Raw genomic sequence first — 16,951 nt, forward strand, 5'->3', positions numbered from 1 at the left:
TTCGGTCACAGAGATGAATGATTGAATGCTACTGGAAAGTCAAAGGTCACACAGCTATATTAAATAAGTCAGAGCTTCTCTGCCGTTGTTGATTGCTACCACAATTCTTACAGCCTTCGCGACCTGCTATTTGTTCATCTTCCGCCATTCCAAAGCACTGAAGGGAGGACGTAAACACCTCAGCGGGGGGGAGGAGTCCCTTTACTGTTCGTCGGAATTTCCGGATGTTAGTTAATATTGTTAAAGGGTTATTGCCGTTCACGAAAAGGAGACCGCCAGTGGAGAAAAAAAACTATTTCCCAGATGACCGAACCAACCCAAAATTCGCTGGAACATTCACGGACGTTTTTTAGATCATCATCTACAAATATGCTGAAGCAAACCTGGAGCTAATCTTACAGCATCCAGCATATCGAGACCGATTTCTAAATTTGATTAAAACCGCCAGCGAACCTAATCATCCATGAGCTCCGCCAGCTCCCGTTCCTCTTCTTCTGTTAAGATGGACTGCGGTTCCTGTGGCACTGTGCTTTTGGGTTTCGCCGTAGCCGATGTTGCCTGAGGTGATGGAGTCAAAAGTTCTGCCCGACTGTCAGGCGACGATTCCACAGAGAAAAAGGTCATGCATACCAGAAAACTTCCACGTCCGCAACGTGCCATCCAGACTGGCACTGAGAACCCACGGCTCAACATGAGCACATCCGTCATCCCCTGTGATTTCGCGTATCCAAAGACGCAAAGCCGTGACATCGTGCCAGTGTGCATCAATCTCGCCTAGGATCTCCGGCTCCTCAATAGAGGACACATCATATGTACGTATGACGTCGGCTGAACCGGTAATCAAGTACGACTCGGCTAGATCTGTCAATGCTATTGGGAGAAGACACCGAACGGCTGTAGGATGCGTCACGAATCGGGGTACTTTGTCTGCCTCCGAGGCAGGGTTTACGGTAACGACCTGAACGGTGTCATCAGAAGACGCTTTTGACCATTTCAGTAGTTAGCCACAGCGCGAAACATCACAATCATAAGAGCTCACCTGTCCAGAGCTGGCCATTCCCATAATGCATATCATTTATCCGTGTTCGATGATGCGTCAGTTCGTACTTGAGAGAGCTCTTCCACCGTGGCGATGCGCCACCTTCTTTCTGCAGGTGCCAAACTTTGATAACTCCCATGGTGTCTCCGGTGCAGAGCTCGACTGACTGATCGGAAATGACGCTGCCATCGATGCATTCCACAGGCCGAGTATGGGACGATAGTGACCCCAGAGTTCGTAGCGGACCTTCCGAGACCGAGGATAGGTCCCTGTTAGTAAGGTAGGCTCCATGCGGCCAGGCAACAAAGAAGCCTGCTCTCACCAGAATCTCACTATCTTGTCAGAACTGCCAGAAACGAGAAGTTTAAGGTCTGAAAAAACTAAAAGAGATTTGACAAAATCGGCATGAGCGTCGGTGGACGAGATCAGTTCTTTCGTCTATGAATTGATTACCAAACGTCAGCGGAATCTGAACGGCACGACCTACGTCTCTGTCCCACACTTTGATGGTCTTGATCACAGGTCAGTACGTGATTGGAGGTAGAGGATAAACTCCACTTTATCCCAAGAACCAGATATCACAAGTTTTCGTGCTCCAGAGCTACTGCTTGTTTCAAAGAAAGCAATGGATGTCACAGGGCCTGTGTGTCCACGGTATACTTGCAGAGTTTTGCCTGTCTGGGCAGATGATGTAGATGTCTTCCCCAAAGACGCGCAAGCATACGTACCTCGAGCTCTAATCTTCGGATAATGGTCGTATTTTCTGCTATCCATGCATCATTGCCCAGAATTTCGACTGCAAGAGCCTTCCCAGGAAGCTGTAGAGGCGATCCGAGATCCTTTGTTCTCTCTGCTTTCTTTCTGCGGGACTGGGAGACCGAGGTGGGTATTCGAAGTTATTCGTGAACAACTAGACGCATACATGGTCAAGGATAAGGTGCGCCTCGGAGACCATGAGATTAGACGCGTCTACATTAGTCATTGCTGGAGTATTGGTCTGGACGATGGTGGTTGAAGAGACGAGAAATTATTTATGCATTTGTTTGATTTCGAGGACGATGTTAATAATCTGACTCATCATTTCCTCTTCACTCCTTACCACCATGGCCTCCAGAAGTTGGCTCCAAGGGAAGACCGTCAAGAAGGGCGGTGCAGTAGGATCCAATGGACACACTCGGCCAACGACGCCCCAAGTACAGAGCACTTCAACGACAATATTTGGCGGAGGCGTCAAGGACCCGTCGGGAAGAACAGCCGAATATTTTGTTAGGAGATTCTTTCTCTAGCTTAGACGACCTCTCATTATGTTTTAGTCAATGGACGATCAATGTCCTGTTTGCAAGAGCGACCGGTACTTAAATCCCAAACTCCGTTTACTCGTCAGTTCTTGCTACCATAAAATGTATGCTTTGCGGTGTCTGTCTCATTCGACTAGATTAACACTACTTGTTAAAGGTGTGAATCCTGTATAGACCGGCTGTTCACGCTAGGTCCTGCACCTTGTCCAATTTGCAACACCGTCCTTCGAAAACTTGCATTCACCCCACAAACATTTGAAGACCTAGGCGTCGAGAAGGAAGTCGCCATTCGTAGGCGGATCGCCAAAGAGTGTGTCAGGGTCCCATAAAATGCTTTCAAACTAATACTCTGCTCTACAGGTTCAATAAGAGGAGGGAAGACTTTAACGATCTCAGGTCCTTCAATGATTACCTTGAGCAAGTGGAGGATATAGGTGAGATTCACCTGTCCGGAATCAAACTCCGTTCACATTTCAACGGTAGCGTTCAATCTTATCAACGACATCGACGTCCCCGAGACCGAAAAACGCATTGCCGTATACAAGGCCGCCAACGCGGCTCTGATCACCCTCAACCTCCAACGAGAAGAAGCATATGCTCTTGCCTTGAAAGAACAAGAAGAATTCGAGAGGCACGAACGTGAACAACGCGCAGCCGAACTTCTCAGGGAAGAAGAGACAGAACGTGCGGAAAAAGAGAAAGAGAGGCAAGAGATCATCGACAAACTCGAGACCAGCGAGAAGGATGCTGCCAAACTCATCGCTAAATCTCGAGCAAACACCCTCAAACGTTCGTCGAACCGTGTTTCTTCTATGTCGAGATTGGGTCTTGGAGTTGACTACGCGAAAATGCTGAAAACGCGCTCAAAAACTGCCAGCACTGTGCTGGACGTGCCTCATGTTCCTTTCCAGGACAACTGGTATTCATTCGAGGACATGTATGTCCTGAAACCAGGTGGATATGACGATTTGTACAGTGAGACGGTGAGGAAAGATAGAGAAGGAATAATGCGTGGTGGAGGATATCGTGTCGAGGAGGCCTGGGAGCGAGCGCTTAGGTTCGCCGTTGCTGGATTAGATCTTCTGCCTTTAGAAGGCTTAGATCCTACTTCTGAGGGAATACAAATCGAGCCCTCACTTGTAGGTGGTGATATTGTTTTGGCGTCATGAAACGAAGTAAAATATCTGTATAGTAAGTAGCTCGATAGTCATTTAGCGAGTCATTTAGCATAGGACAATTAGTCATCGTGTATATGAATTATCCTTATCTACCGCTTCAAATATAATATTGTAGTCATACACACATGAGTACCCAAAGAAGTAGGCCTGTCGCGAGGGCCAAGAAACATCCCTACAGTATATAAAAAGTATAGTATACATGTGGATCAGCCCCAAAAGATAAAAAAAATCTAAAAATTGTTGTAGACACAGACTTCCGGTTAAATCGCGCTTAGGCTCTTGTGCTTACTACCACTTTCCTTCTTTCCATCTGGTCAAGAGTCAGAGGTTCCGTCATAGGAAAATACAAAATTTGCCACTGCTTTCTATTGAAACAGTCAGCAGATGAAAGAAAGTATGATGACCGTACGAACCCGAATATATTTTTGAACAGCTTATACCGGAAATGTTTCAAGGTGTCATGTAGTAGCTCATCTTCCACACGTGCAGATGCGGCGTCGTCAATATCAAGAGCAGCCTTACGTATCTTGGAGCGGGGCCGGCTGTTTGACAGATAAGCACGGGTCTTTATGGTTGATACAAAACTTTCTTACCGCGAAGGGTCAAAAACAAGAAGATTCACAGTAGAATCATTGATTTGTTCATAGCCAACGACGGTGCGAGAATGCCAGCCATCTTGTAAGATGATAGGCATTTTTTCTGTGCACGTTACGGAAGGATTCATCAGCGCTTCCGTTAAGTTAGTCGGCCGGCGTGTTTCTGCAGGCGGCGAGAAGTAATCGACGATCCATTGTATGAGGGCATCATTGCCTGCATTTCACGATATCTCATCAAGATGAATTTAAGGACAGAAAGAGGGACCCACCATGAAAGGATTGCTTGTAATTGAAATCGACTAGTTCACAGCTAATATCATCAGACCGTGAGTTAACAATAGCATGGGAAGTGATGTAACCCACGGTATTCCCCGAGATGAAAACGCAGTGTACAAGTCTATAAGGAATCTTCAAAAGTTATTGAAAAACAAGAGAATAAAGTCTATACCTGAAACACCAATCCATTTCTTCGAGTCTACCAAGGGCGAAAGTTGCGCTGCCCCTTGAGCATCAAAACCTTGGCGAATAGGGATTAACACTGAATCACCTCACTATAGTGGTCTTTACCTGATGCCCAGGCATCCTCGAGCCACCACTGGAGCTGTCTCACAGTCGGAGAGATCGGGCTGTCGAGGAGTGGAAAGTACATTGGTTGTAAAGGCTGATCCATCAAGACTGAACAGGACATAAGGAAATTCCGGTAACTTCATCAGATGGTCAGAATCTATTAGAAAAGAGAACGAGAAAATATCAAACCCGCAACCCCACCCGGCATCCCAGCTTTGGCGAGAAACATACACCGCACGATCGTAGCATAACACAGCGCGTCTTGTCTTTCCCCGAGAGTGCGAATTTAAAAGTGCATACTTAAGGAGCAATATCATGCCTAAGGAACACTGATCAACACGTGTTGTACGTATGTATGTGCTTATGTGACGAACCCGGTGTGAAGTTCGACGGGGGCGGCGTTTGCAATGACTGGTACCAAAAACTATCAGTTTCAGCAGTCTGCTCATCACGATTTTCAGAGTCATGTTTGCTTCGATGATGTTTCCGAGAGGATGTGGAGCTGCGACTTGATGAAGGTCCCGAGTCTGCGCCATGCTGCGAAGATCGCAGAAGTCGATGTTAGTAACAAAGGAAGAAAATCAAAGTCAGAAAATGCATACCTTACTGCTCATCATTAAATGTACCAAGGCGACTTAAATGGCTTATTGAAGGCGAACTCTGCATGCCACTGTGGTGGGTGTTGAGAATAAGTAACTGTCGGATACCGGCCCAACTGCCGCTTTCGGCTGACGTAATGCACCCAATTGGGAGCGCGACGCGTGTACGGGCGTACGAATTCTTGTTCATCGACTTTCACTTGTTTCCATCGTAAATCATGTCCAGGTCGTACGATCGCGGTACACATGTATTCTTTTCCTGTTGACCTCATTGCTCATTGATGTCTTTAGCTCTTACTGTCTTTTCACCCGATGGCCATCTATTCCAGGTCAGGCAAAGCTTCACATCGTGTCCAATGAACAGGTTCTTACGGTCTCGCTGTGGTACAGGTCGAATATGCTGCTGAGGCTGTGAGAAAAGGCACTTGTGCTGTGAGTTACTCCTCTTTCGGCAAGGCCTCATCACTACATCTAATGACGCATATAGGTAGGTGTCCGAGGAAAAGACGTGGTAATTTTGGGTGTGGAGAAGAAGTCGGTGCTACAGTTGCAAGATTCGAGAACAGTGAGAAAGGTTGTGATGTTGGATGATCATGTCTGTTTGGCGTTTGCTGGTGCGTACGATGTGCATGTCGCCATTGTGACAGACCTATTCATTTCGCAGGTCTTACGGCGGATGGCCGAGTCCTGATTGACAAAGCTCGGATAGAGTGTCAAAGCCACCGTCTTACGGTCGAGGATCCCGTCACTGTTGAATACATCACAAGACATATTGCTGGTATCCAGCAGGTAGGCGTCTATACGTCAATTCGATTGGTTTGGGAAATGAACGTGTATGTAGAAATACACCCAATCTGGAGGTGTCAGGCCGTTCGGCATTTCAACATTGATCGTCGGATTCGACCCCCATGATAGCAGACCTCGTCTTTACCAGACTGAGCCAAGTGGAATCTATAGCGCTTGGAAGGTGAATGTCTTCACCATATGTTCTGGAGAGAACTGTACTAAGTGTTCTATGATAAATAGGCTAATGCCATTGGTAGATCGTCGAAGACTGTCCGTGAATTTCTAGAGAAGAATCACAAGGACGACTTGTCTCGAGAGGAAGCCATCAAGCTCACCGTCAAGAGCTTGCTCGAAGTCGTACAAACGGGTGCGAAGAACATTGAAATCAGTGTGATGGAAAGCTACGGAAAGGTCACGGTGCGTCCAATGTTGACTTCCAACTTCCTATCCAATTTGATTGAATGTTCTTTCACAGAACCTGGACTTGTCACAAATTCAGGCCATTGTTTCTGAGATTGAAAGAGAGAAGGAGGCTGGTACGTCACCTCTGCAGGATCCTATCTACCATAGTTTGATGAAATGTCGTCATCCACAGAGGCGGAAAGAAAACGATCCAGACTTGCAGCCACAGCTGCGGGTCAGGCAGCTATGGAATCACTAGCTACGGAGTCATCAAGGTAGAGTATACAAACGAATGTCATTTGTGTCTTTTCATTATTGCTTCGAGGCTTGCGTTCCCGACAGTTTCTCGTGAGCACCAGTAAGGTTTACTGGTCCTAAGTAGTCAAATCGAAGTGACATTCTGACAGATGAAGGATCTTGAGAAGCGATCATTTGCAAGAATGCTCGTTCAGTCTTGTTCAAGTAACCTTCGCCACGCTTATAGCGCTCGTGCCTTTCGTTTGACTCGGTCATGATCCAGACCGTTGCACTACTTACAATCAGCTGCTATTCTCCGCGTTCTTCGTAAGTATGAAGGCTGATACTCTCGCCGGGGCGAGTGCATTTTCAAAGATACAATTGAAATCAATGCGATACCATGAACGTAGCCGCGTCGGTGGTTTTTTCTTGAGTCAGTAGTGCCTGCCAAAGCGGGGGTGTATCATATGGTGTCAGTCACAACCGCACGCTTCTATCTTATCTGACGTCTTATTGATTTCAGTCTTGCGGGAGAGAAGTTACACTAGATCCGCTCAAACTTCTCACGCAGACGATATGGAGCAATTGTATATCAGTCGATGCCGTTTGTGCATTTTAAAACGCCCCACTTTTTCTCCACGCCTATCTCTTCCTTGACCGAGAATCATGGTGTCCCCTTCGTCTTCTGACGCGGACTGGAAACATGACGAGAAAAACGATCATGTCGTAGAGGTGTCGGCGAAGGAAGTCGATACCGCGGCTCAAATCCTAGCAGGGGCGTCCGAGGTTTTAGATCCGAGGGAGGCAGAAAGGATTAAGTGAGTCTGGGAAATGCCATTCGCTAATTACGTTGCCTAAAGATTTTGCAGGAAGAAGATCGACCGACATATTCTTCCTTTGATGTGCAGTACGTGCTATGTCTGCTTAAATGATGCTACATGTGCTCATCTATTGGTTCAGCTCTATACTGGTAGTCTACTTAAATCCATCAGGGACCGTGCAGCCCGTCATCTCATTCTCGTAATCCAGGATTCAATTCATGGATAAGACAACGCTGGGAAGCTCTGCGATTTTGGGTATCAGGTGACAAGCATTCCAAGGTTATGATAATGATACCCGAATTTAACGTCCCAATCAGAGAATCGACGCATCTTTCCACCAATCAGTGAGTAGCTTCGGCGCACTATCATTATTACTGGTATTGGATGTTCAATACCACACTTAGGTACAATTGGTAAGCCCAGATATCTCGTACTTGAATTTGAGCTAATTCACGGATGGATGCTATCATGTAGGCTTGGGACTATATTCTATCTCAGCTATCTCGTATTCGAGTTTCCCCAGAATCTCTGTCTCCAGCGCTTTCCTGTGGGAAGATGGATGAGGTTCGTTGCGTCGCTTTCTTCCGGTGTTTCCAAAGACCGAAGCCGTAATTAGCATTAACATCTTCATATGGGCCGTTGCCTTATGCTGTCATGCAGCCTGCAAGAATTTCGCCGGTCTATTTGCTGTGAGACTAATTCTGGGCATGTGTGAAGGGTCAATCACTGCAGGATTCATGATTGTCAGCTCCATGTTCTACACGAGAAAAGAGCAAACGCTGAGAGTTGGTTATTGGTGTGAGTGGAATAGTCACGTACTGTCGGGCTGTCGGCTTAGTTACTTTCGTCATTTCCAGTTTTGATGAACGGAACCGGTAAGTCAAAAAGTTACCAGGCTATTATACGAGCGGAGGATGATCAATTACCCCGGATGACAGCTCAAATTATTTCGGGGTTCATCAGCTTCGGTACCTTGCACATTAAGACGGGAACATTTGAACCTTGGCAATGGTGTGTGCGGCTTTAGTAGACAATGTATTGAGCTCACTCTTCGGCTTGACTTTAAGGCTCATGATAATCACGGGTTTAATCACTCTTATTACGGCGATTGCCTTCTGGTCAGTCTAACATACACATTCTTAACCGCCACTCGTACCAATTACCCGGGTAGGTTCTTATTCCCAAACTCGCCAACCAACGCGTGGTTCCTTACACCTGCCGAAAGGACAACTGCCATCCAGAGAATTAAGGCACGTTCGCTTTCCGTTATTCGGTCCATCAATTTTAATGTGTCGCGCATTTAGGAAAACCAAACTGGCGTTGAGAATAAACACTTCAAAAAGGAACAGTAAGGACAGCGTACTGGATGGACATATAACGTCAGCTCACACTAAATAACAGGATGATAGAGGCATTGACGGACCCGAAGACCTGGCTTTTTGCACTCTTTTCCGCTTTGGACAATATCCCCAACTCTCTGACGAATCAGCGCACGATAATAGTATCCTCTTTTGGATTCAGTAATCTGCAAACCACGCTCCTTAGTTGCGTGGATGGCATTGTTGAAATTGTGACCATCTGGACCGGAGTGACTATTGCCTCACGTATTCCGAATAGCCGCGCATATGTTGGCGCGATATACATGATTCCCAACATACTGGGTGTCTTTTTGGTCAATTTCCTGCCTTGGAACGACAAAATAGGGCTCCTTTTCTCAGTTTGGGTGACAGGTACGGTTGTTTCTAAAGCTCGCTATCTTTGCGCGACTTACAATAAACAGGTGTTGGAACCACCGGATTTGGTGCGTGGCTACTGTCCTCGAGGTATAGTTACTCGTGGGCTCATATCATAGTTCCTATTAGTCTTATCGCTATCCTGGGTTTCTGCCGTAGTTTCCGGACATACCAAAAAGGTTACGGTAAACGCAATAATGCTCTCAGCATACTGCATTGGAAATTCTGCTGGACCCTTCATGTGGCAAGCCAAGTATAAGCCTCGGTAAGCAATATCTCTGTTCGCCATCGTTCGTCTTACTAAGTTGGACCAGCAATCACATTCCCTGGATCATCATTGGGATCTGCTACGTATGCTGCATGAGTCTGTTGCTAACGATCCGATTCCTCTTGTCCCGAGAAAATCAGCGGCGGAACACTGAATCCAGAGATGGTGCTTACGATGATGTATACATTGAACGCCTCACGTCGGATGGTAAGAAGGAAATGATCAAAGTGGACAAGGTTCGTCGCGCTTCTTGCCCTGCAACCCTTGCATCGAACCAATGACCTTCCTAGGAATTTCTGGATCTAACAGATGTCCAAAACCGTGATTTCAGATACGTACTTTGAAGCGTTACTTACACACATGCACAAATGGTGAACGAGAAATACAATTGTAGAACTAAAACATTACATCTCCTGCGCAAAATAAAGTCGTATAGTATAATAGAAACACCGCCAGCACTCATCGACCTGATAACCCGTTATAGCAACCGTTATAGCAACCGTTATAGCCTGGTTGTAACCTCGGCAGTTGGCTCTCCGAGGGCATAAAGACCGTCGAGTTCTGCTTTGTACTTGCTATAAGCATCCTTCCGTCGAATTTTGAGGGTCGGGGTCAGTGTACCGTTATCCACAGTGAAGGGCTCCATGCTGAGGTGGATACGTTTAATGGTCTCGAAACTAAAGCCACATACTATTAGTGCCAGACAACCACAGCTAAGTAGACTCTTACCCCTTCAAACCATTTTTCTTCGCCTCCTGAGTCAGTATGGAGAGCACCTTATGGTTGATCTTGCTGTCCCTGCACGCCTGCAACAACACAGGAGTGTTGTCCGGAGTCACATCGTTGCCCGTCACGTCCGAAACAATAGCCGCAAGTTGAATGGGGTCTGGGACGACAACGGCCAGCAAGTATGCTTGCATCGAGTCTCCATGAATATAGATCTGGGCAACTACCGGGCAGGCACCGTATGTATTCTCAATCTTCTCGAGAGCGACATACTCCCCCTGGGACAGCTTCATGATGTTCTGATAATTACAAGGTGATTAGCGCTTTGAGGAAGGTGAGATAGCAAGCAATATACCTTGACACGATCTATAATCTTGACACGCCCACTATCGTCGATAGCGGCGACATCACCAGTGTGGAGCCAACCTTCCGCATCGACTGTTTCTTTCGTGTTCTTCTCATCTAAATCATAATGTGAGGAATTTGCGTGATACATTTGATAATTAAACCCACCCTTGTAGTAAACAGTGAAACAGTTGTCGCCTCTTACACAAAGTTCCCCGCGAGGGAACGGTTTGTCTTCGGAAGTGTAGTTCATGGCTGGAACATCAATTAGCTTGATCTCGTTCGCAGGTTGAGGCGGGCCGACGGTTCCACCCGCGGTAGGATCGTCTGGGATCGCCCTCGTCGTCGTCGCGCATGTTTCGGTCATGCCATATCTACGAACATGTCAGTTGACTTGAGGATGTCATAAGATTATTACTCCCACCCTTCAAGAATGTTGCAACACATGGCGATCTTCAAGAAGTCTAAGACATCCTTATTAATGGGCGCTGAACCGCAGATCATAGTCTCCATTTGACCACCCAAAACAGCCTTGACCTGTCACGATGCAAAGATCAGCAAAAGTTGACCGATAAGGTGGGATGCCGACCTTCCGGAAGACGAGTCGATCCCACAATGCATGGGTAACAGTACCAGTCTCGCGTAGCCAATATAATTTGGTCTGAACGGCATATCTGAACAAGGCACCCTTCAATCCGGGAATATCACCAGCCGCCATGGCACCTTGATATATACGATTAAAAACACGAGGGACCGCAGGGATCATGACTGGCTTGAGAACTTGCGCATCCTCCATCAGGCGCAAGGGATCACCACTAAAGTAGCCGATGCTCGCTCCCATTCCGATACAGACGAACTCAGTGACTCGCTGAACCAAATTTAAGCCAAGAACAAGACAGAGGTTTACTGCTTTACCTCGTAGATATGTGCCAAAGGTAGGAAAGACAGCAAACTTCCGTCCTCTGGAAGAATGAGACCGTAAAGATGAGACTGTGTAGCCGATGCCATATTCCGATGAGTTAATAATACACCTGCAAAATGTGTTCAGTAGATTGCGACGTGTGTTTCAAAAATATTGCTAACCCTTGGGGTTACTGGTAGTTCCCTGTACCGAACATATATCAGAAAGATAAACCGATGAGCGAGGAAAACAAGACACACGGATGTGTAACAGATGGAAGTCAATTGTTCAGGTGTTGCCGGGATGGGTTCAATCAAGTTAGCTCGTCCCAACTCTTCGACTATCAAAAACAGGATTACGAAGAGATGAGGATGCCAATAAAATGCAGACAAACTTTCGCTGAGTTTCTTGAGTTGGACACCGACAGTTTGGCTCCACTGAAGCATGATATTCCACGCCTGGGCCGGTAATGGATCAATAGACACGATCATTTTTACGATCGGTATTGAGGGTGCCAACTTTAATAAGGCGGGAATGTGGTCGGCGGTAGTAAAAACGACAGTAAGGTGAGAGTGATTGATACTGTTTTCTAGTCAGAAATCGATGTTCAGCGGGATGTATGCTGGAAAGCTTACATGTACTCTGTGGGACATTGTCAGCAAGGGCAAATGTGTGTCAAGAACATACACGTACCGACCGCGTCCTTGCCCAGGGTATCATACAGAGAAACACCAACTTTATTGTAACTTTGGAGGGCGATATCGATGGTTTGCCATTCTGACGGGCTACATGGTGAGACACCAGTGTGAGAACGAACAGCAAGAAGACACACCGGGTCGGTTCTGCGACCAGATACCAACGGTTTCGAACTCTCCTCCTCCAAGCTGACCAGATGAAAAGAGCTTGACCAAAGCACTGCCTATCCAGCGCCGACGCAGGTCGACCTCGCCGTACGTCTGCCATACGTAATAGTTAGCAAACTTGAGCGGCGACGTCGAAATAAGCGGCCGATGGCCAAGCATCTTCCTGTCGCGTCCACCCTTGAGACCAGTTTTGAAGATTTCATCGACGGTGTGGAAGGTTCCGGGAGTATCCTTGTCGATGTAGCCAAAAATCGCTGTCAAATACAGTGTTCACATCACAAAAACGCGTCAAAAGGCAAGATTACCATTGTGGTAGATGCCTGTCTCGGTAGTAGATAAGGATATATGCTGGCAAAAAAGCTGCTAGAAGCACTCACCGGTCTGGCCTGGCTTCTTCGTCCCGGGAACCTCTGCAGCCTGTCGGTGGAAAGGAACCTCAGCAGGCCAGGGATGAACGTGGTCGGTGACAAGCATGGTCGGTTTCTGCGTCAGGGTCATGCTGGGCTCGGGTTGTATTTATCTTTTGGGGAGATGGGAGAGACCGAGGTTGAGTGACAGCAAGTCGACCGCTGCCCTCTGACGCTGCTCTGGCGCGACAGGAAATTCACGTGTAACTGCTTATTTGTCGATCTCCGGCAAACAATGATCCCGTTGCCGCCGCATAATTTTCCTGCCAGTGGACCATTCATTCGTTAGTCCTGTCCTGCACAGTTGCCAAATAAATAAATTTATGGTATGGGTCACAGGCCGGGTACTCGATAGAAAACAGAAACAGAGTTTCGTTCCGTTCACGGGATTGACAATCCGTGCGCGCACTTGACAATATGCAATTTCGGAGGCCTGCAGTGCCCTGATCTCCTCATGATCGATTATGAAATATTTCTCTCTCCCCCCCACTCCCCCTCCACCACCACACCGAAGTGATCCCACAAGAGCTATTGGCTGTAATCGGCCTTGTCCTTGTTGAAATTCGAAGTAAGCAGCAAATATGCTCAGCGGAGCTATTTTACAGATCCAACGTGATCAATATAGGTTTATGTCCGTTCTGACATCCGCGAAACCGCAGGCAAACGGGCATTGGAGCACTTTTCATTTTCCCAGCGAACCCGGGTTTGATGCCAGTCGAGCACGGCGGCAAGCAAAAATAAGTATCCATATCTTCTCATGCTACGGGGTGGTGATGAAATTGGTGATGACGGCTTGCTGAAACTGTTCGAAGTCGTCGTTGTCGACTGCTTAATACCACCGTAGGGAACTGGGTCTAAATCCACACCATCGAATTCGAGAACCGCGAAGCTGATAGAGTCGCCTTCTCACGCAGCTCATTCGCCTCGAAAACACGGGGACCTTAAGCTTGTGCCATTGTCCAATTTGATTGGCTCCCCACTTACAAAGCACACGTATTGTTAGAAAGATGCAACGCAAAGGTCCTGCGGGACAGCCGATATAGTCGGCGGGGTAGTGTCACACGGGTAAAGAAAGCCTCTGATGCAGTAAAAGAAGGTCGTTCTCCTGGATTGCGGGATGCTGTGAATGAGAAGGCCACTGGTGGGAGTAACGAGCTCAAGGAATCTTTCGAGTCCTCGCGAGTCACACGATCATAATGAAATGATTCCTCGGGGGATTCACTGGCCGATTGAGTTGGTGGTGCAATTCAATGCAACTGTACCCTATTTCTTGGCCGTCTCCATCTCCATTCAAGACGAGATGACGGTAATCACCTAACAAGGTGACGAAACGGTGCGCACATTGGTGGACCTTGTTGAGATACGGAATGGCTGACATGGATCCAATGGAGGGTGTCATTTCCTGAATATCCGGGGCATCGTTAACAATACAAGAAGGTGATAAAAAGCAAAACTATTCAAAAGCCCAGGAAAAATAGATGACAGTTACAATGATGAAGGGGATACCGGTCATTCATATATGACGCGCTAGTCGATAAGGAAAGCTTGGTTTTAATAATCACTTCTGATAGGCTGGATTGTAGCCATCGGTGAAGCCGGGATTATATCCCGGGTTAAAGGCGATGGCGGGTTCCGCTTGGCTACGGGGTGTCATATCAGCGTCATGCAACGGCGCTAGACGTTGAAGCGTAACTCACCCTGGTCCGTGTGGCGACCGCCACTGGCATATAGTACACAACCATATATGCTTGGACGAAAGAGGGACTAGTGGAATGAAGAAGAATTCGAACCAAGTCTTCTGCCTTGCAGCGATAACAGAAGCTGTGCATCATATGAGAAAAGTGCACAAGAAACGAGGGGTCCTAAAAACACACCATTGTTGCAACGAGGGCAGATATGAGCAACTTGCTCTGGACTATCAGGCTTAACACTGGTCTGACAGCCCACTGAAACCACGGAAAAAAAAAAGAATCAGAATGGATGTTCTGTGCAGACCTATATAATGGAATTCGTCTGACCTAATATTGGAATGCAAACTGCGGATAGACATAGTCAGGAAACAGGTTGATGGAGACAAAAAAAAAGTGGGGTACTCACAGAACATGAGAAGCTACAATGTCGTGGTGAGAGAGAAAGATGAGAGCGCAGTCGAGACACTGCAAGAGGCATTGTTTGGAGTCGGAGCATGATCCTCGGCTACACCGCTTTCTGGGTCAGGCGATCATCCGGCTTTCTCCGGCTTTTTGGTGACGTTTTAACCGGACGCAGCATTGCTCTTAGGACGCCGAGTGCCCAAGTCTTGGGTTTACTTTTGTTGTAATATATTATTATTACAGCCGTTGGAGAACGTTCTCCATACCAACGTTATGGCATGCAACTTTTACTCGTCCTACCTACATTGGCTCCTATGCCTTCATAAAGCTCCGGAACTGAAGAAGACATCTGGCGGCGGCGAGAAGAGTCCAGTTGGTGCCCAGAACCGCACTCTGTTGCTAGGCCAGGTACCTCCCTGAGCTCTCTCTCTGGCAGTGGTAAGTATCGACGTCGACATCGAAGCTCCTAGGAATCTGTCCATTTCGATACTTTATTAATTACGAGTCGAACCTGGGACCTGGACTCCAGAGCAGGCCGGCTCATTCATTCTTCTCTGTGATAACCGTCTAACAGAGATACAGATCCCAGCGTCTGTGACATTATGAACGGTTGTGTTTTTCGTTAGGCCTCGATTCTCCATCTCCATCTTGATCCCCGGCGCCATCAAGCGACCCTAGGCCTGTTCAACATTACCCTTCGTTTTTTCAAGAGCGGCCAACGTCCCTGTAAGCAGGTTCTGGAAATTCTTCTTTTACAAGGATCGACCTCCGTGTCGTCATGACAGAGTACGCGGCGGCCCAACACCTATACTTCTGAGATTGCATCTGTATCTGCCTGCTTCCTCTGCAGACCGGTGCCATTGACATTTTGGCCAGGAAAACGTCGACTGCCCGGCCACCAGCAAGTGCCTTGTACTCTTAGGCGGTCAAGGTTTGTGCCTGGATACTTTCTATGAAATCGAAGGTGATTACTCGACAGTCTAGCTTTCAATCGGTGCCTAAGAATATACATGTTCACACACGCACTATTATTGTTGTCAGAGGCGTCTGCACTGTCCTCAATTTGCGCCGCCCAACGCAGGCAGCTCAAATGTCCATCCAGATTGCAGGCGGCGCATCTGACATGAGGTCTTGCATCATATCCGCCCAGCCTTCGCTCGGCGATTTTAATCTGCCTCAGTCATCCCTGTTTACGATAATCGATTTTATATCCCGAGTCGGAGCGCGTCGCCAACTCGTGTTTCTGACATCCAGACACGAGTCTGTTTGCAGTTTCCCAAGTCTTTCATGTCTCCTAGTGATTATGTGCCACTGGATGTTACTTCTATTCCAGGCTTGAATTATTCACATGTCGTCGCTCTCCTATGGTTAATTTCGCGCATTAACTGCACTTGGGGAAACCCCCCCCCCCTTCCTTCGAACACAAGTTGTTCTCACGACGCAGCGCAGTAACTATCTACTTCAGTTCTTCTGACAACGCGGTCAATTCCATTACTGGGTCATCTGTTCATGCCTGCCTTCGACCAATAACATCCCTCCTTTGCCGATGGCTGCCTTGTGGACCAACTGTCTTCCGCACTAGGAGAAGTTTGGAATCCTCACTAACCCTAGAAATCCCACACAGCTGGCCCAATCGCCATTCAGCGTCAGAGATCACAGTATGTAAGCCTTGGCAGACAACCTATTCTCCAGGAAAAATAGCGCGGTACCATCAAGCCCGTTCTCGACGCCACTTGGTTATTTCCCCAGTTTATCAGTTCCATCTATGCTGATCTATGTACGATCATCGTCAGGTCGTGTTACATTCCTCTTCCGTCCTTCTTTTATCCCAAGCATGGGCCACTAATTCCATTTTCATCAGAGACGGGGACATCATTCCGCCATGTCTGCAGAAGACAAATCACGTAGGGTATGATTGGCACGTCGTGGTCTCTGAATTGCATTTACCCATGCCATGGGAAGGGAAGGGATAGTTTAATGTCGCGGCAGAAACTGGTTGAGACCCACAATCGGATGGTCGCAAGCCTGGCTGCCGACACACAAGTCTTAGCAAATTTACCAGTTCTCATTCACACGACGTGCTTCCGTTTAG

General features: G+C 47.4%; 9 protein-coding genes across 9 annotated transcripts; 4 read left to right on the forward strand and 5 right to left on the reverse strand.

Annotated features, from left to right (window-relative positions):
* Positions 1 to 261: 261 nt before the first annotated feature.
* Positions 262 to 2,045, reverse strand: BT62DRAFT_939948 (WD40 repeat-like protein). Its single transcript, XM_043187735.1, has 8 exons — positions 1,962 to 2,045; positions 1,768 to 1,908; positions 1,598 to 1,717; positions 1,527 to 1,550; positions 1,362 to 1,477; positions 1,040 to 1,308; positions 631 to 981; positions 262 to 581 (listed from the first exon to the last, which is right to left on the reverse strand). The coding sequence occupies exons 1-8, from the start codon at positions 2,019 to 2,021 to the stop codon at positions 454 to 456; spliced, it is 1,209 nt and encodes a 402-aa protein (XP_043046321.1). The 5' UTR covers positions 2,022 to 2,045; the 3' UTR covers positions 262 to 453.
* Positions 2,046 to 2,088: 43 nt separating this feature from the next.
* BT62DRAFT_939951 (CDK-activating kinase assembly factor) lies at positions 2,089 to 3,628 on the forward strand. The gene is made up of 5 exons (XM_043187736.1): positions 2,089 to 2,304; positions 2,353 to 2,441; positions 2,495 to 2,647; positions 2,698 to 2,771; positions 2,821 to 3,628. Exons 1-5 carry the CDS (start codon positions 2,143 to 2,145, stop codon positions 3,504 to 3,506), a joined length of 1,164 nt encoding a protein of 387 aa, XP_043046322.1. The 5' UTR covers positions 2,089 to 2,142; the 3' UTR covers positions 3,507 to 3,628.
* BT62DRAFT_925367 (DUF1671-domain-containing protein) lies at positions 3,549 to 5,368 on the reverse strand. The gene is made up of 10 exons (XM_043184792.1): positions 5,281 to 5,368; positions 5,053 to 5,215; positions 4,868 to 4,997; positions 4,679 to 4,815; positions 4,560 to 4,628; positions 4,475 to 4,508; positions 4,381 to 4,421; positions 4,109 to 4,325; positions 3,929 to 4,057; positions 3,549 to 3,880 (listed from the first exon to the last, which is right to left on the reverse strand). Exons 1-10 carry the CDS (start codon positions 5,293 to 5,295, stop codon positions 3,787 to 3,789), a joined length of 1,029 nt encoding a protein of 342 aa, XP_043046323.1. The 5' UTR covers positions 5,296 to 5,368; the 3' UTR covers positions 3,549 to 3,786.
* Positions 5,369 to 5,495: 127 nt separating this feature from the next.
* BT62DRAFT_880318 (20S proteasome subunit) lies at positions 5,496 to 6,744 on the forward strand (the record flags this gene model as incomplete). The annotated part of the gene is made up of 9 exons (XM_043182623.1): positions 5,496 to 5,517; positions 5,569 to 5,606; positions 5,668 to 5,709; positions 5,765 to 5,891; positions 5,942 to 6,066; positions 6,119 to 6,244; positions 6,304 to 6,480; positions 6,539 to 6,599; positions 6,659 to 6,744. 9 exons carry the CDS (start codon positions 5,496 to 5,498, stop codon positions 6,742 to 6,744), a joined length of 804 nt encoding a protein of 267 aa, XP_043046324.1.
* Positions 6,745 to 7,060: 316 nt separating this feature from the next.
* BT62DRAFT_29216 (MFS general substrate transporter) lies at positions 7,061 to 10,018 on the forward strand. The gene is made up of 18 exons (XM_043180385.1): positions 7,061 to 7,174; positions 7,226 to 7,520; positions 7,572 to 7,609; positions 7,663 to 7,672; positions 7,732 to 7,785; positions 7,841 to 7,867; positions 7,928 to 7,936; positions 7,998 to 8,087; positions 8,140 to 8,321; positions 8,381 to 8,534; positions 8,591 to 8,641; positions 8,695 to 8,773; positions 8,828 to 8,871; positions 8,925 to 9,253; positions 9,304 to 9,324; positions 9,386 to 9,521; positions 9,571 to 9,760; positions 9,815 to 10,018. Exons 2-18 carry the CDS (start codon positions 7,369 to 7,371, stop codon positions 9,866 to 9,868), a joined length of 1,620 nt encoding a protein of 539 aa, XP_043046325.1. The 5' UTR covers positions 7,061 to 7,174; positions 7,226 to 7,368; the 3' UTR covers positions 9,869 to 10,018.
* On the reverse strand, positions 9,834 to 12,950 carry BT62DRAFT_925369 (acetyl-CoA synthetase-like protein). The gene is made up of 15 exons (XM_043184793.1): positions 12,737 to 12,950; positions 12,665 to 12,679; positions 12,329 to 12,613; positions 12,190 to 12,273; positions 12,132 to 12,138; positions 11,891 to 12,078; positions 11,757 to 11,836; positions 11,679 to 11,700; positions 11,511 to 11,626; positions 11,185 to 11,463; positions 11,020 to 11,132; positions 10,764 to 10,969; positions 10,606 to 10,712; positions 10,254 to 10,549; positions 9,834 to 10,201 (listed from the first exon to the last, which is right to left on the reverse strand). Exons 1-15 carry the CDS (start codon positions 12,855 to 12,857, stop codon positions 10,027 to 10,029), a joined length of 2,094 nt encoding a protein of 697 aa, XP_043046326.1. The 5' UTR covers positions 12,858 to 12,950; the 3' UTR covers positions 9,834 to 10,026.
* Positions 12,951 to 13,393: 443 nt separating this feature from the next.
* BT62DRAFT_1070547 (uncharacterized protein) lies at positions 13,394 to 14,185 on the reverse strand (the record flags this gene model as incomplete). Its single annotated transcript, XM_043178674.1, has 3 exons — positions 14,029 to 14,185; positions 13,751 to 13,987; positions 13,394 to 13,655 (listed from the first exon to the last, which is right to left on the reverse strand). The coding sequence occupies exons 1-3, from the start codon at positions 14,163 to 14,165 to the stop codon at positions 13,394 to 13,396; spliced, it is 636 nt and encodes a 211-aa protein (XP_043046327.1). The 5' UTR covers positions 14,166 to 14,185.
* Positions 14,186 to 14,272: 87 nt separating this feature from the next.
* On the reverse strand, positions 14,273 to 14,974 carry BT62DRAFT_29154 (uncharacterized protein). Its single transcript, XM_043180382.1, has 5 exons — positions 14,864 to 14,974; positions 14,785 to 14,802; positions 14,641 to 14,712; positions 14,464 to 14,587; positions 14,273 to 14,401 (listed from the first exon to the last, which is right to left on the reverse strand). The coding sequence occupies exons 1-5, from the start codon at positions 14,868 to 14,870 to the stop codon at positions 14,380 to 14,382; spliced, it is 243 nt and encodes an 80-aa protein (XP_043046328.1). The 5' UTR covers positions 14,871 to 14,974; the 3' UTR covers positions 14,273 to 14,379.
* Positions 14,952 to 15,641, forward strand: BT62DRAFT_998853 (uncharacterized protein; the record flags this gene model as incomplete). Its single annotated transcript, XM_043190754.1, has 4 exons — positions 14,952 to 15,062; positions 15,103 to 15,267; positions 15,323 to 15,415; positions 15,486 to 15,641. 4 exons carry the CDS (start codon positions 14,952 to 14,954, stop codon positions 15,639 to 15,641), a joined length of 525 nt encoding a protein of 174 aa, XP_043046329.1.
* Between the last annotated feature and the right edge of the window lie 1,310 nt (positions 15,642 to 16,951).

Source organism: Guyanagaster necrorhizus, assembly GCF_019112545.1.
Source record: "Guyanagaster necrorhizus MCA 3950 unplaced genomic scaffold BT62scaffold_1, whole genome shotgun sequence".
Taxonomy (NCBI): domain Eukaryota; kingdom Fungi; phylum Basidiomycota; class Agaricomycetes; order Agaricales; family Physalacriaceae; genus Guyanagaster; species Guyanagaster necrorhizus.

Coding starts and splice junctions, on each gene's coding strand:
- BT62DRAFT_939948 (XM_043187735.1), bottom strand. CDS start 2,021: ATGACTAATGTAGACGCGTCTAATCTCATGGTCTCCGAGGCGCACCTT. Junction 1,909..1,961: donor CGCACCTTATCCTTGACCAT/GTATGCGTCTAG, acceptor TCGGTCTCCCAG/TCCCGCAGAAAGAAAGCAGA. Junction 1,551..1,597: donor TATCTGGTTCTTGGGATAAA/GTGGAGTTTATC, acceptor CCTGTGATCAAG/ACCATCAAAGTGTGGGACAG.
- BT62DRAFT_925367 (XM_043184792.1), bottom strand. Junction 4,816..4,867: donor GATGCCGGGTGGGGTTGCGG/GTTTGATATTTT, acceptor CATCTGATGAAG/TTACCGGAATTTCCTTATGT. Junction 4,509..4,559: donor GAAATGGATTGGTGTTTCAG/GTATAGACTTTA, acceptor GATTCCTTATAG/ACTTGTACACTGCGTTTTCA.
- BT62DRAFT_925369 (XM_043184793.1), bottom strand. CDS start 12,857: ATGACCCTGACGCAGAAACCGACCATGCTTGTCACCGACCACGTTCAT. Junction 10,713..10,763: donor TTTCACTGTTTACTACAAGG/GTGGGTTTAATT, acceptor ATTATGATTTAG/ATGAGAAGAACACGAAAGAA. Junction 10,550..10,605: donor AGATTATAGATCGTGTCAAG/GTATATTGCTTG, acceptor TGTAATTATCAG/AACATCATGAAGCTGTCCCA.
- BT62DRAFT_939951 (XM_043187736.1), top strand. CDS start 2,143: ATGGCCTCCAGAAGTTGGCTCCAAGGGAAGACCGTCAAGAAGGGCGGT. Junction 2,305..2,352: donor GAAGAACAGCCGAATATTTT/GTTAGGAGATTC, acceptor ATTATGTTTTAG/TCAATGGACGATCAATGTCC. Junction 2,442..2,494: donor AGTTCTTGCTACCATAAAAT/GTATGCTTTGCG, acceptor TACTTGTTAAAG/GTGTGAATCCTGTATAGACC.
- BT62DRAFT_29154 (XM_043180382.1), bottom strand. Junction 14,588..14,640: donor CTGCCCTCGTTGCAACAATG/GTGTGTTTTTAG, acceptor TATGATGCACAG/CTTCTGTTATCGCTGCAAGG. Junction 14,402..14,463: donor CGGTCGCCACACGGACCAGG/GTGAGTTACGCT, acceptor CCCGTAGCCAAG/CGGAACCCGCCATCGCCTTT.
- BT62DRAFT_29216 (XM_043180385.1), top strand. CDS start 7,369: ATGGTGTCCCCTTCGTCTTCTGACGCGGACTGGAAACATGACGAGAAA. Junction 8,642..8,694: donor ATTACGGCGATTGCCTTCTG/GTCAGTCTAACA, acceptor TTACCCGGGTAG/GTTCTTATTCCCAAACTCGC. Junction 9,325..9,385: donor TGTTGGAACCACCGGATTTG/GTGCGTGGCTAC, acceptor AGTTCCTATTAG/TCTTATCGCTATCCTGGGTT.